General features: G+C 33.7%; 1 protein-coding gene and 1 long non-coding RNA gene across 3 annotated transcripts in view; one reads left to right on the top strand and one right to left on the bottom strand.

Moving 5' to 3' along the window:
* Window positions 1-3,217: 3,217 nt before the first annotated feature.
* On the bottom strand, window positions 3,218-15,209 carry LOC125652686 (uncharacterized). Of its 2 annotated transcripts, none has more exons than XR_008803357.1 (3): window positions 14,879-15,209; window positions 13,705-13,865; window positions 3,218-5,471 (listed from the first exon to the last, which is right to left on the bottom strand). It is a non-coding gene; the product is annotated as an uncharacterized LOC125652686 (long non-coding RNA). The 2 variants fall into 2 exon arrangements; XR_007361653.2 differs by lacking the exon at window positions 14,879-15,209 and adding an exon at window positions 14,429-14,546.
* The window catches only part of LOC125652678 (uncharacterized), a 45,386-nt gene continuing 42,407 nt past the window's right edge, over window positions 14,797-17,775 (top strand). Inside the window, exons 1-2 of the mRNA XM_048882032.2 lie at window positions 14,797-14,998; window positions 15,330-15,425. Of these exons, the coding sequence (XP_048737989.2) occupies window positions 14,996-14,998; window positions 15,330-15,425 (99 nt within the window). The 5' untranslated portion in view covers window positions 14,797-14,995. The remainder of the gene's footprint in view (window positions 14,999-15,329; window positions 15,426-17,775) is intronic.

Here is a 17,775-nt window from a genome sequence, read left to right on the forward strand (position 1 = left end):
CGTTTTGTCTATTAACAATAATAGCTTTCATTCATATGTCGATTTGATATATCCCTGTGAGCTCGAAATAAAGGACACCACAGAGTCCGCAGCAGGGCTAAGGTGTCCCGAGTAAAGTTAAAACAAACATCATAAAGTGTACCTCGGTGAACTTCATACTATATGACGTCACAATATAAAAGTACGTCACGACGTACAGGTCTATAGTTGTATCGCGGGGAAAATGTCAAAATATTTTCTCGCTATTTATTGCCGTTACATGTATCTAGTGTATAAGCTGTATGTGTTTAAATCTGTCAGATGATATTTTCCCCAGTTTTCTTCGATAATATACAAGTCTATAAAGTAATCTTTACATCACTTTGTGACCTTGTTATCGCCCCCGATGTGTATATTCAGAAAGGTAACTATTTGCAGATTTAGGATTTTGAAACGGAAGATACAATATTTTGCCTCGTTTAGATACGATTTGGATGTGAATGTGGAAAATGCCCAACATTTGAGTTGAGATTATGGAAATTGCTATATTTGAGAGGATATTGTACCGATCCGTATCACTCTTTAAATTTACCATGTCAATGTCGACATATCAAGCCCAACCTGCAAATGATTTGAGTGCATCTTTCACCTGTACCGAGGTGATAAACAACTAAAAGTCTAGAGGATAAAAATAGCTCTACGTCACTTGTATGACGACGTAATAGTTAAGCAAATGAATTCCCCTCGGGGTATGATGTTTGTTTATGTATTGACAAACGATTTTTACTAAAAATATGCGACACTTAAAAGAATTTTACTTTTATATGAATATGCTGTTATTACTTGTTATTTTACTCGGGACACCTTAACCCCGCTGTGTCGTCCACTTCTGCTTCATACTTAGATATTTTATTGAAAGTAAACATTAACGGCAAACTGACAACTCAACTCTATGACAAACGGGATGATTTCAGCTTCTCCATCGTCAACTTCCCATATTTATGTAGCAATATTCCATTATCACCTGCATGTGGTGTTTATATATCTCAACTGATTCGATATGCAAGAGCTTGTTCTACGTATAGTCAGTTTTTAAATCGAAGTAAGCTACTGACAAACAAGTTGATGGTACAGAGGTTTCAACAGTCTCGATTGAAGTCAGCATTTCGCAAATTCTATGGTCGTTATAACGATCTATTTCGTCAGTACAACCTATCATTTGGGTCAAATGCTGTCCGATATGTTTCATACCAATTTTAGGCCGTTCTTGGCACACTGATTTTGACCACAGATAACTCCGTTTGCCTGATCAGGATGTAGGGCTCACGGCGGGTGTGACCGGTGGACAGGGGATACTTACTCCTCCTAGGCACCTGATCACCTCTGGTGTGTCCAGGGGTCCATGTTTGCCCAACTATCTGTTTTGTATTGCTTATATGAGAATGATCACTGTTCGTTATTTTCACCTCTCATCCATTAATTAATGCATGTATAACGACAAAATGTACCTGCTATGTTATATTTCGTTAGGAAAATTATGCTTTATATATTTTGAATTTCCCGATCCGTCTTTCTTTTTTATTCCGTTTTCCGTTCCGCATTTTGTTTTTGATTCTCTTTTTTTCATCGGACCTGTGATTTATATGGAATAGACTACTGAAGACAGATTAACAATATCAACTGTTGACTTTACATGAAATCAATCTACCTCTGTTGATATGTCACATTATCATCCATCATACTATATAAATTTTGTATTGATAAGAAAATGAAAACAGTGATGAGGCCTGTGGGCGTTGTTGTGTATTAACTTTCGTTCAAAGTGTGTTCTGGTATGGTATAGCAATTTTACTGGTATTATATTATAATACTAAGCAAACATATTTAGACCCTAACTTTTAATTTAGAGATAACGTTATGTGATTTTCAAATCTGATACAATTATCCTACAAAACCAATATAAAATTTAGATATTTTTCTTTGTTCTAGTAAATTAAGAAGAATGAAGTTTTATATGAAAATTAAAGAAAATCACAGTATTGTTTTGGAATCATTTGAAAAGCATTCACAATTATATAGATCTAAGCCTAATTTTCATTCTTTTATTATAAAGTACTCCATTTTAATCCTCGCCTAGATTGGATACATCTATACTACAGTAATTACAAAATCATATACATGTGTCAATCAATAAAGAAAATGATGTTATATACTGTAGTACATTATTGTGTATAATTTAGAAACAGGAAAAAGTATTGGTTGCGATAATATTGTTAAATTTAGAAATTTGATTTAGCCAAAAGAAACAAAAATGTAGCTCAAGGTATTTTAATTCTACACAAAAGAGTTCATCGTTTACCCTGCGCTACGTTACTAGAGGCAGGACACTTCAATTAATGGGTTTCTAGGTCAAATAAGAAAGGAGTTATTGTTACAAAATATTATATAACATATATAGATATCCATAATGTACAGTGGATGCGGAAAGGGGCTTAATCCTTACCTAGGGCACCATGGACTTGATACATTTATATAATACAAGTTCTAGGCATAATTAAGAACTTGTTTAAGAAAAGGAAATTTACTTTCACATGCTTTAAGAAGTGTGATACTAGCAGATTAAAAATTATAGACAGTTTTTCAAAATATAAGATACATTTTGTAAAAATCTAAGTGGGATTAATTCGATTTATCATTTCTTTAGAATGTGAGATACATTGAGATTATACACTTAAGATTTGATTGAGATAATGAGGTATACTTTTGAGATTTCATCAGGCGAATAAATATACCTTCGGAATCATTTGAGAACATTGAAATGCTACGAGGCAAATATGTGAGAATTGAAAACATTCTTCAGATTGTCGAAAAATACAATTACATTTGATTGAGGTGAAATGATGAGACATTTCTAACATTTTATCAGAGGAATGAAATTCTTTTGGGATAATTTGATAACATTTATGAGATTATTGAGACATACACTTGTGATATTGTTTCGTAACTTCGTCCTTATGGCTGATACTATCATTTCACTTAATGGTTTTAAATGTTTCTCTGAGTGGTATTGTGTGGTAACATTGTGTTGAGGAAAAACCGATTATTCTCCTTAGATGTCATTTAATAAAAATGTGAACTTTTCACATATCAAAACGAGTTTGTAATTTATTCCAGCAAACGTTTCATGCATATGTATATCACTGCAAAATGCGGTTATTTCATTAATTTAACAGTCCCATTACGTTATAAATCATTCTTACAATTAAGATCGAACAACAATATGAATTGCTATAAAATATTTTCATTTTTCCATTTTATGAAAAATATTTCATAAGGAAACCCTCATCTTAAATACTAGTATAGCATACATTTATAATTGTTTTAAAAAGTGTTCCAAACTTCCAATACTTTATTCTTTCCTTCACATAGCAAGTGCAGCAAATTATTGAACATTTTGTTTTGATATATTAATAGTACTATTATAACTTATATATCCATACAGCATCATATATGTAGTACTATCATAATTAGTTACCTTGTTATACAGATCACGACCAGAGAATGTTAAATAAGACAATAATTCAGACTTACTAAACTCATAGATGAGTCGACAAAGAAACAGTTCACACACGTTTCACTGATGGGAGATATAAACTACCCAGATATAGACTGGAAAGCATGCAATACTAAAAATGACAACACCGAATCAGACGAATGCAAATTCCTGCAATGTGTTCAAGATAATTTCTTAAATCGACATGTAACACGATGGAGAGGATCTGATACGCCGCACGTATACCCGATCTTCTGTTAACTAACGAAGAAAGCATGATCAGTGACCTTGAATACATGAGCCCATTAGGAAAGAGTGACCATTGTGTCACACATTTTGATTACAACTGTTATACGAAACTGAAAATTAACAATAGGACAAGAATGTGTTACTGTAAAGGAAACTACTCTGACTTCGACAAGGAGACAGCAAACACCAACTGGAATACCGTACTAAATCCAAATGACGACATAATCAGAAACTGGGAAACATTCTTAGAAAAACTAAATAAGATGGAGAAAAGGTACATTCCGAGTCGTAAGCCAGGAATATCAACAGAGAAAAGGAGTGAATTTCTAATGGACAAAAAGACATTATAGAGAAAATTAAGAAAAAGCCTGCATTGTGCAGGAAACATATTACAACCAAAGACCCTGAAGTTCGACTTGAATATAACACAGTAAGAAACCAATTAGTTAAAACACAGACAAGGAAGTTGAAAAAAAAAACATGAAAAGGACTTCACACATAAAGCCAAGAAAATCCGAAGGCAATATGGAAATTCATAAAATCGAAATAAAAAACACGATCAGGAATAGGAGAGCTCCTTAATGACCAAAACGACGAAAATTCACCGAAAACCAATGGCGACAAAGGAAAAGCTTCAGGAAATACTTGCCAATTTTTTCAATAGTGTATTTACACAAGAACCTGATGATGCTATACCGGATCTACCTATACACAACACTAAAACGACCGTGGGAAGTTAAGAAATTACCGTGGAGAGCCGTACTAAAATATTGAAAGGACTAAATATAGATAAATCACCTGGACCGGACAAAATACACCCGAGAGTGCTAAAAGAACTATCAGATACAATAGCAGGGCCGCTCCAATTGATTTTCAAAAAATCGTTATCAACAAAGACGGTACCAAATAGATGGAAAGAAGCGCAAATCAGTGCAATCTTCAACAAAGGAAAAAAATATTGAGCTGGTAACTATAGACCAGTCAACTTAACATTGGTAGTATGCAAAGTCATGGAAACACTTGTACAGGAACACATCGTTAAACATATGAAGAAAGATAAATTCTTTACTGACCGACAGTATGGATTCATTTCGGGGAGGTCTACGTCACTCCAACTTTTAAACGTACTTGATAGATGGACAGAAGCTCTAGATAATGGGAAATCTGTAGATGTTGTATACATGTATACGTATTACATGAAAGCTTTTGATACAGTACCACAGAAAAGATTGATGAACAAACTAAAAGCATATGGCATCGAGGAACCAATATTTAGTTGGATAAGCAGCTATCTACAATATAAGAGTTCACCAAGTTTCCGTCAATAATGAGTACTCATCCTGGTCAAACGTGACATCTGGGATTCCACAAGGATCCGTTTTGGGACCGCTGTTGTTCGTCATATTCATAATACGTTTTGTTGTCAGGAAATATAACAGATAATGTTACACTTTACATATCTATTATTTTTACATCATTTTAGTTTCTAATTATTACAAAAATAAATGAAATATAATTAAAAACTCAGTCTTGTGATGGTCACTTTAATGGCACTGCAGTTGTTTCAATAGCTGTACACTTTGGGTCCAGTTGGAATGGTGGCTCCGTTTGGAATACTAAGACGTTTCCTCTGGCTCCCATTCTTACTTCCTACTTCTCCTTGATTTCTTTTGTAACAAATTTAAAGGATCTATAAAATCAAGTTGTACATTTCAAATATACATATTGTTATCTCACATTGCACATGTACCATAACCTTGTGCGCATATGTACGCATCACTACTACACTGTATATTTTTGTACTACAACCACGATACACTGTATATATTCATATATGTACTTTTACTCTACTAATTATTTCATACAGTGTATGTTATTACTCAATACTCAGTATATACATATACTTGTGCATGTACTTTACTTGCTACACAATACATATACTGGTGTATGATAATTGACAATGTTTTTTCACATTGTTACTAATACTCGTCACTTTACCTGTGTACTCATGAGAGTTTTACACATGCTCTATACTTAAAAACTATACACAGTACTTGCAAATTAACAATATGTAAACTTGAACCAACTTTACACAACAAAGTCAACAATAAACTGCAAGTGAAGAAATTTGGAAGTTTTATAAATAAACTGAAATGAAATTAATATCAGTAATGAAGTAGATAAGCTTACCCCAGAAGTGCTATAGTGGAACCTGCCTGAAGCAATATAACAAACTGAATATCTAACAATGTTAAGAATTTCGAGTTACTTTTGACGTCCATTACTCGTGCCTGCTATGCCCAAACTGACCAAAGCAAACACCGCAAACCAGTTCGAATACAAGGATTTAAAAATAGACCTTGCTTAGTCGGCAATTTCAAACCTGATTTAAACGTATGGGTGAAAGTTTGGAATAAAAATATATCTATTTACCTGAACACAGATTTGGTTATGAATGAACGGGAAGCAGTTTGGACTTTAAATGTGACAATGACCTACCCAACATGACGACACAAAGATCTTCAACATCATTAACGATACAGTACAACTACAAACAGATACAGTACAACAACAAACAGATACAGTACAACTACAAACAGATACAGTACAACAACAAACAGATACAGTACAACAACAAACAGATACAGTACAACTACAAACAGATACAGTACAACTACAAACAGATACAGTACAACTACAAACAGATACAGTACAACTACAAACAGATACAGTACAACAACAAACAGATACAGTACAACTACAAACAGATACAGTACAACAACAAACAGATACAGTACAACTACAAACAGATACAGTACAACTACAAACAGATACAGTACAACAACAAACAGATACAGTACAACTACAAACAGATACAGTACAACTACAAACAGATACAGTACAAGTACAAACAGATACAGTACAACAACAAACAGATACAGTACAACTACAAACAGATACAGTACAACTACAAACAGATACAGTACAACAACAAACAGATACAGTACAACAACAAACAGATACAGTACAACTACAAACAGATACAGTACAACAACAAACAGATACAGTACAACAACAAACAGACCTTAATAAACGATACAGTACAACTACAAACAGATACAGTACAACAACAAACAGATACAGTACAACAACAAACAGATACAGTACAACTACAAACAGATACAGTACAACTACAAACAGGCCTTAATAAACGATACAGTACAACTACAAACAGGCCTTAATAAACGATACAGTACAACTACAAACAGATACAGTACAACTACAAACAGATACAGTACAACTACAAACAGATACAGTACAACTACAAACAGATACAGTACAACAACAAACAGATACAGTACAACTACAAACAGATACAGTACAACTACAAACAGATACAGTACATCTACAAACAGATACAGTACAACAACAAACAGATACAGTACAACTACAAACAGATACACTACAACTACAAACAGACCTTAATAAACGATACAGTACAACTACAAACAGATACAGTACAACAACAAACAGATACAGTACAACTACAAACAGATACAGTACAACTACAAACAGATACAGTACAACTACAAACAGATACAGTACAACTACAAACAGATACAGTACAACAACAAACAGATACAGTACAACTACAAACAGATACAGTACAACTACAAACAGATACAGTACAACTACAAACAGATACAGTACAACTACAAACAGGCCTTAATAAACGATACAGTACAACTACAAACAGATACAGTACAACTACAAACAGATACAGTACAACTACAAACAGATACAGTACAACTACAAACAGATACAGTACAACAACAAACAGATACAGTACAACTACAAACAGGCCTTAATAAACGATACAGTACAACTACAAACAGATACAGTACAACAACAAACAGATACAGTACAACTACAAACAGATACAGTACAACAACAAACAGATACAGTACAACTACAAACAGATACAGTACAACTACAAACAGATACAGTACAACAACAAACAGATACAGTACAACAACAAACAGATACAGTACAACTACAAACAGACACAGTACAACTACAAACAGATACAGTACAACTACAAACAGATACAGTACAACTACAAACAGATACAGTACAACAACAAACAGATACAGTACAACAACAAACAGATACAGTACAACTACAAACAGATACAGTACAACTACAAACAGATACAGTACAACTACAAACAGATACAGTACAACAACAAACAGATACAGTACAACTACAAACAGATACAGTACAACTACAAACAGATACAGTACAACTACAAACAGATACAGTACAACTACAAACAGGCCTTAATAAACGATACAGTACAACTACAAACAGATACAGTACAACTACAAACAGATACAGTACAACTACAAACAGATACAGTACAACTACAAACAGATACAGTACAACAACAAACAGATACAGTACAACTACAAACAGGCCTTAATAAACGATACAGTACAACTACAAACAGATACAGTACAACAACAAACAGATACAGTACAACTACAAACAGATACAGTACAACAACAAACAGATACAGTACAACTACAAACAGATACAGTACAACTACAAACAGATACAGTACAACAACAAACAGATACAGTACAACAACAAACAGATACAGTACAACTACAAACAGACACAGTACAACTACAAACAGATACAGTACAACTACAAACAGATACAGTACAACTACAAACAGATACAGTACAACAACAAACAGATACAGTACAACAACAAACAGATACAGTACAACTACAAACAGATACAGTACAACAACAAACAGATACAGTACAACTACAAACAGATACAGTACAACTACAAACAGATACAGTACAACAACAAACAGATACAGTACAACAACAAACAGATACAGTACAACTACAAACAGACACAGTACAACTACAAACAGATACAGTACAACAACAAACAGATACAGTACAACTACAAACAGATACAGTACAAGTACAAACAGATACAGTACAACAACAAACAGATACAGTACAACTACAAACAGATACAGTACAACTACAAACAGACACAGTACAACTACAAATAGACACAGTACAACTACAAACAGATACAGTACAACTACAAACAGGCCTTAATAAACGATACAGTACAACTACAAACAGATACAGTACAACTACAAACAGATACAGTACAACTACAAACAGATACAGTACAACTACAAACAGATACAGTACAACTACAAACAGATACAGTACAATAACAAACAGATACAGTACAACTACAAACAGGCCTTAATAAACGATACAGTACAACTACAAACAGATACAGTACAACTACAAACAGATACAGTACAAGTACAAACAGATACAGTACAACAACAAACAGATACAGTACAACTACAAACAGATACAGTACAACAACAAACAGATACAGTACAACTACAAACAGATACAGTACAACTACAAACAGATACAGTACAACTACAAACAGATACAGTACAAGTACAAACAGACCTTAATAAACGATACAGTACAACTACAAACAGATACAGTACAACAACAAACAGATACAGTACAACTACAAACAGATACAGTACAACTACAAACAGATACAGTAAAACTACAAACAGATACAGTACAAGTACAAACAGATACAGTACAACAACAAACAGATACAGTACAACTACAAACAGATACAGTACAACTACAAACAGACACAGTACAACTACAAATAGACACAGTACAACTACAAACAGATACAGTACAACTACAAACAGGCCTTAATAAACGATACAGTACAACTACAAACAGATACAGTACAACTACAAACAGATACAGTACAACTACAAACAGATACAGTACAACTACAAACAGATACAGTACAACTACAAACAGATACAGTACAATAACAAACAGATACAGTACAACTACAAACAGGCCTTAATAAACGATACAGTACAACTACAAACAGATACAGTACAACTACAAACAGATACAGTACAACAACAAACAGATACAGTACAACAACAAACAGATACAGTACAACTACAAACAGATACAGTACAACAACAAACAGATACAGTTCAACTACAAACAGATATAGTACAACTACAAACAGATACAGTACAAGTACAAACAGATACAGTACAACAACAAACAGATACAGTACAACAACAAACAGATACAGTACAACTACAAACAGATATAGTACAACTACAAACAGATACAGTACAAGTACAAACAGATACAGTACAACAACAAACAGATACAGTACAACTACAAACAGATACAGTACAACAACAAACAGATACAGTACAACTACAAACAGATACAGTACAACTACAAACAGATACAGTACAACTACAAACAGACCTTAATAAACGATACAGTACAACTACAAACAGATACAGTACAACTACAAACAGATACAGTACAACTACAAACAGATACAGCACAACTACAAACAGATACAGCACAACTACAAACAGATACAGTACAACTACAAACAGATACAGTACAACTACAAACAGATACAGTACAACAACAAACAGATACAGTACAACTACAAACAGATACAGTACAACTACAAACAGATACAGTACAACAACAAACAGATACAGTACAACTACAAACAGATACAGTACAACAACAAACAGATACAGTACAACTACAAACAGATACAGTACAACTACAAACAGATACAGTACAACTACAAACAGATACAGTACAACTACAAACAGATACAGTACAACTACAAACAGATACAGTACAACAACAAACAGATACAGTACAACTACAAACAGATACAGTACAAGTACAAACAGATACAGTACAACTACAAACAGATACAGTACAACTACAAACAGATACAGTACAACTACAAACAGATACAGTACAACTACAAACAGATACAGTACAACTACAAACAGATACAGTACAACAACAAACAGATACAGCACAACTACAAACAGATACAGTACAACTACAAACAGATACAGTACAACTACAAACAGATACAGTACAACAACAAACAGATACAGTACAAGTACAAACAGATACAGTACAACAACAAACAGATACAGTACAACTACAAACAGACACAGTACAAGTACAAACAGATACAGTACAACTACAAACAGATACAGTACAACTACAAACAGATACAGTACAACTACAAACAGATACAGTACAACAACAAACAGATACAGTACAACTACAAACAGATACAGTACAACTACAAACAGATACAGTACAACTACAAACAGATACAGTACAAGTACAAACAGACCTTAATAAACGATACAGTACAACTACAAACAGATACAGTACAACTACAAACAGATACAGTACAACAACAAACAGATACAGTACAAGTACAAACAGACCTTAATAAACGATACAGTACAACTACAAACAGATACAGTACAACTACAAACAGATACAGTACAACTACAAACAGATACAGTACAACAACAAACAGATACAGTACAACTACAAACAGATACAGTACAACAACAAACAGATACAGCACAACTACAAACAGGCCTTAATAAACGATACAGTACAACTACAAACAGATACAGTACAACTACAAACAGATACAGTACAACTACAAACAGATACAGTACAACTACAAACAGATACAGCACAACTACAAACAGATACAGCACAACTACAAACAGATACAGTACAACAACAAACAGATACAGTACAACTACAAACAGATACAGTACAACAACAAACAGATACAGTACAACTACAAACAGATACAGTACAACTACAAACAGATACAGTACAACTACAAACAGATACAGTACAACAACAAACAGATACAGTACAACTACAAACAGATACAGTACAACTACAAACAGATACAGTACAACAACAAACAGATACAGTACAACTACAAACAGATACAGTACAACTACAAACAGATACAGTACAAGTACAAACAGATACAGTACAACAACAAACAGATACAGTACAACTACAAACAGATACAGTACAACTACAAACAGATACAGTACAACTACAAACAGATACAGTACAACTACAAACAGATACAGTACAACAACAAACAGATACAGTACAACTACAAACAGATACAGCACAACTACAAACAGATACAGTACAACTACAAACAGATACAGTACAACTACAAACAGATACAGTACAACAACAAACAGATACAGTACAAGTACAAACAGATACAGTACAACAACAAACAGATACAGTACAACTACAAACAGATACAGTACAACTACAAACAGATACAGTACAACTACAAACAGATACAGTACAACAACAAACAGATACAGTACAACTACAAACAGATACAGCACAACTACAAACAGATACAGTACAACAACAAACAGATACAGTACAACTACAAACAGATACAGCACAACTACAAACAGATACAGTACAACTACAAACAGATACAGCACAACTACAAACAGATACAGTACAACTACAAACAGATACAGTACAACTACAAACAGATACAGTACAACTACAAACAGATACAGTACAACTACAAACAGATACAGTACAACTACAAACAGATACAGTACAACTACAAACAGATACAGTACAACTTCAAACAGATACAGTACAACTACAAACAGATACAGTACAACTACAAACAGGCCTTAATAAACGATACAGTACAACTACAAACAGATACAGTACAACTACAAACAGATACAGCACAACTACAAACAGATACAGTACAACAACAAACAGATACAGTACAACTACAAACAGATACAGTACAACTACAAACAGATACAGCACAACTACAAACAGATACAGTACAACAACAAACAGATACAGTACAACTACAAACAGATACAGCACAACTACAAACAGATACAGTACAACTACAAACAGATACAGTACAACTACAAACAGATACAGTACAACAACAAACAGATACAGTACAACAACAAACAGATACAGTACAACAACAAACAGATACAGTACAACTACAAACAGATACAGTACAACTACAAACAGATACAGTACAAGTACAAACAGATACAGTACAACAACAAACAGATACAGTACAACAACAAACAGATACAGTACAACTACAAACAGATACAGTACAACTACAAACAGATACAGCACAACTACAAACAGATACAGCACAACTACAAACAGATACAGTACAACTACAAACAGGCCTTAATAAACGATACAGTACAACTACAAACAGGCCTTAATAAACTTTCAATATGGAGTGAAACCTGGCTACTTAAATTTCATCCAGAAAAATGTAAGCACATGCATATTGGTAAACTCAGACCAGAACCAGATATAACATACACACTAAAATCAAAACCACTACAAAATGTAAAAGAAAAGAAAGACATTGGTGTTGTTATTGACTCTGAACTCAACTTTGACTGACAGACATATCAGTGAAATAAAAAAATCAATAAAGCAAACTATATTTGCAATGCTAAGAAGGACTTTTCAGTTCCTTGATCCAACAACATTTGTACCTTTATACAAGACCTTGGTTCGTACACATTTGGAATTCGCAAGCTCAGTTTGGCATCTGTATGAAATAAAGCACCTGGATATGATTGAAAATGTACAAAGAAGGATCACAAAACAATTACCGGGGTTCAAGAACTTGACTTACTCTGAAAGACTAAAAAACTGAAACTTCCAACACTTAGCTTCAGAAGAGCACGTGGATATACATGTATGATCACACTTTACAAAATTTTCAGTGGGAAGTATGATCGAGAGACAACACCGTTCGTAAAATTATGGAAAGATGTGTCAACTAGAACATGGGGTACGGGGAAACAGTTTGAAGATATATCCACAAAGAGCAAGTACTGAACTGCGGAAAAAACTCGCTCGCCATAAGAGTGCCAAAATTATGGAACAACTTACCTGAGTAATGCAGTCAATGCAGCAACTGTCAACACCTTCAACAACAGATTAGACAAACACTGGAAGAATAGAGAACTCCTGTACGACGACCAGAAATCAAACATCACCGGAAGTGGAATCGACTATTAGACAGAGTCTGATGAAGATGAAAAAGACTTTTCCTGAATCAGAAATGGAACCTTAAGTAACCTTAAGTGATAAATTGTATATCCATACAGCATCGCCTTAAGCGCTTCTCAGTACTTTCAGTAATTTGATTTAAGCATATTAACTACTTTGTGTAACCAATTCCTCTTACAGCTTTTAATTATAGATGTTATAAATACATTGAAGATATACAGGTGACATTTTTAAAGCCCCCCCCCCACCCCACCCTTAAGGCCAGTTTAATAATAGCCTGGTACCCGAGGCCTTCCGATGTTCAAAGAACGTTTTGTACTGCTGTATTTATGATAGATAACATATTTTAAAGCAAACCGGCCATTTCTATTATTGAATCGATTTTTTAAAATAATTTCAGTCTCCGCATTCTCCATACTCGCAGTTTTATCAGATACAAGTTTGAAAAATGTATTTATTCCCATTCATTACAGCTAAAACTAATAAATTATCAAATAAAATACATAGGTCATCACACTTTTTAAGATACGAGACGTACATAAACAGAATCATTGATCAACATCAGAAAATTGCAATTTTCCTTAAACTGCGTTATCAAACATACAAACTGGTTATGACGATATGGTACGTAGCATTCATGACAATGCATTTCATGAAACTGCATGAATCTTCACAAAAATATACAAAATATTTGTAAAAGATAAAGGAAATCTATCGCATAATAGACTTGGTAAAGAAATAAATAGAAACAGAGTTATTGCCCTTGGATTCAATGCATTGATTATTCATTTTTAAAATAGTTTATTTTTAACAAGATTTTTTACAATAACTATCAGAAATGACTGCAACAAAATTTATGTTCCTATCATGCATAAATCTAAATAAATCATTGATTTTGCAAAATCTGATGACATCACAGGAGGGTGGAATTACTTTAATCATTTCGTAAAACGAAAATTCCTCTCACCTTTATTTTCATCGGGGTCGGTGTACAAAAATTTATTCCGTTGAGAAGGAAGCCGTTTTTGGCCCAGTTATTGTCTTTTATACTTACAGTAATAGTACTTAGTGCATGGTCTACACCCACCAGGCGATTCAAACTATTGTTTGTTCTAGATGATGTTTCAGATTTACTAAACTTACGACTGGGGATTTCTCTCAAATATTCAAAATGGTAATTTTATCTAAATCTACTGCTCCACGTTTAAAAAATCAATATCGTCCATATATTCACTCGATCGACTCAAAAGTCATGGCTTGGTCAATCGAGTGAATTTTATTGAGTTTATTGATAAAATTTCGAACTCTGTGGATTTACTTTAAAAGAATTTCGTATGAGACTATTGAAATCAAGGCGACGGTGTAATTTTTGGATTGTAGAGAGAGATCTATTTTTAACGATGATGAATGTATTTAAATTATCAATATGTTCACGCATGTACTGTTAAAGGACACGAAGTATACAGAATGAAGACCATTCATGTAAATATGCATGTATTTTGTAGGCAAGTTTTGTGAAATCTAACTTTTCCAGTTATGATCCTCATTACAAATGCGATGATTCAGATGACGATGATGTCGACTTCGGAGACTTCTTGGAGGTATTTACATGTAACATGTAGAATACGTAAGCAACATTGTAGCTATTAGGGATTTGAACCCCTCCCCACAACCACCACCACCACACATGCACTCCAGTGACTCCACTGAAAAAAATGAGCGAGGACAGGGATTTTTTTTAGGGTCTGTAGGGGGCCGAAATAAGGCCCCATTCCCAATGCTAAAAAGCAGGTATTTTCCCCAATTTTCGCTTTGAAATTCCCAAACAATGAAAACAAATCAAGAAGGGTAGCCAAATCGTTTATAATTCTTCTTCACAGGCCCACAGATTACATATACAATTTTTGCTTCAAAATTCTTAAGTAAACCTAATTTTTTGGCCTCTGCATTTGAATTAGGTAAGCTTTGACCAAATTGAAAGTCTGAAGGAGCCAAATTATACCTTAAAGCACTCTGAATTGGGTTTTTACCTATTTCTTTGTATGAAACATTTTTCCCAATTTCAAGCATTAATGTCGCTATTTTTCCCAATTGGAAAGGCCCCGGCCCTTGAAATCAAGACCTTAAACAAACCCTGGAGGAATCTGAATATATATATATCAGTATGCACTTAAAGTCTATGTATAATTTAGATACTTGTAATATGCAATTTGATTGGCTGAGCACACTGAAAAAAAATTTACTTATATTGTACAATAAAACTTGTTATGGGGGACCTCCTTGACAACCCAAGACTTTAACTTTTTTTTTTTTTTTTTTTTTTTTTTTTTTTGGTTGAATATTACATTTTTTACATTTCAGCACATATCAGTTGTTACCCCATCTATGAAACTGAAAATAAAAATATAAACGTGTGCAATACTTTTTGTTCGACAATTATTTTTCATGACGATATTAATTCTTACATTAGTAAAGTCACAGAAAGCACTAACAATAAAAATTCAATACGAACTCTGATACAACGGTATATTATATGCGAATAATGTACTATGTCAAGTATTTGCAAATTTTGGTGTTTCGTTATAGAATATATTTTCACTGGTGGGTGGGGTGGGTGGGTGCTTGATCCACCTATCAAAGCATAAAATGTGTCGTATAACTTGTAAAGTGCACCAGGTGATGCAGGGCTTGAAATTTACATATGCCCATCAGTCTGTGACTGGTTAAAAGTCTGGCGGACTGACATTTGTTTTAGTCAGTCCGATGGGACTGGTTAATTTTCTAAAGCATCATTTTGGAAAATATACTTATGAAATCTTATACACATATTTGGCATGCTTTGATCTGTAGATATCAGATGAATTTGATTCGTAAATATAAATCCAACATAATAAGTGTTGTCTGAGGCATATTGAGTTAAATTTCATTTTAATAACATTAACGAAATATGTTTGATTATTTCTGGAAAACTCTGTTGGACTGGTAAATTTTTCTGCGAACTGGTTGAAATTATACCCCATCAGTCCGACTGGACTGGTGACATAAAAAGTTAGCTTCAAGCCCTGGTGATGTAACATTGATTGTTTGTCATGTGTATTGCTATCTGTGAATTGCTTACATATCTTACTGTGTCATAATACGGGTTCAAAACTTTTTGTGGAAGAGGGTAAAAATCTTTTTTTTTAAATCTTCTGAAGATTGACTCAGGTGAGCATTGTGTATCATACTTGGCACATTGATGGCTTTATGACCAGATGATATAGGTAATGATTGAACAATCCATTCTGCAATTTTGAAAGCTACAGTGTCACATTGCATCAACAACATGTAACACTTACTACAATACTCAGGCAAGGTTTTTGTGTGTGATTTATACCCAGGTGATCATGAAGGGCAATAGGCTTATTTTGGTGTATAAATTTAACTCTAATTAAGTTTCAGTATCTTTATTTGGTCCACTTCCAGGCCTGTAGCCACAGGTCCTAAACAGGGTTTAAAGAGTTACACTTTTGTGTGCCTTCAGTATGAGCTGCGATGGTCACTGTCTTTGGTGATTCAGCATTGTCATGGATGGCTCATGGGACTCTTTTTTTATTGTATAAGTTTTATCTTCAGAACCAGTTTCTATTCCCAAAATTAAAGAAATCATATACCTCAGATTTTCATTCAAGGGGAAAAACTTATTTTTTAAATTATCCCTTCTTGGAGATTTTAGAGATTCAAGGACATATAGTTTTTGGTTTGCTTGTCTGTGTCTGCAAAAATTTAACCTAGCATGGCCATAACTTTTGAATGATTAGTTCTAGGGCTTTCATATTGCACTTGTATATATTCCTTGTGACAAGGGCTATTTTTTGGTACCAAAATTGTTTACGTCATGACCTTCGTTGGAGTGTGACATACTTTTGAAAAACTTTACCGGTAACTTATAGGCTATTTTAACTTTTGAAT

This window comes from Ostrea edulis, chromosome 5 (genome assembly GCF_947568905.1).
Source record: "Ostrea edulis chromosome 5, xbOstEdul1.1, whole genome shotgun sequence".
In the NCBI taxonomy this organism is placed as follows: Eukaryota; Metazoa; Mollusca; class Bivalvia; order Ostreida; family Ostreidae; genus Ostrea; species Ostrea edulis.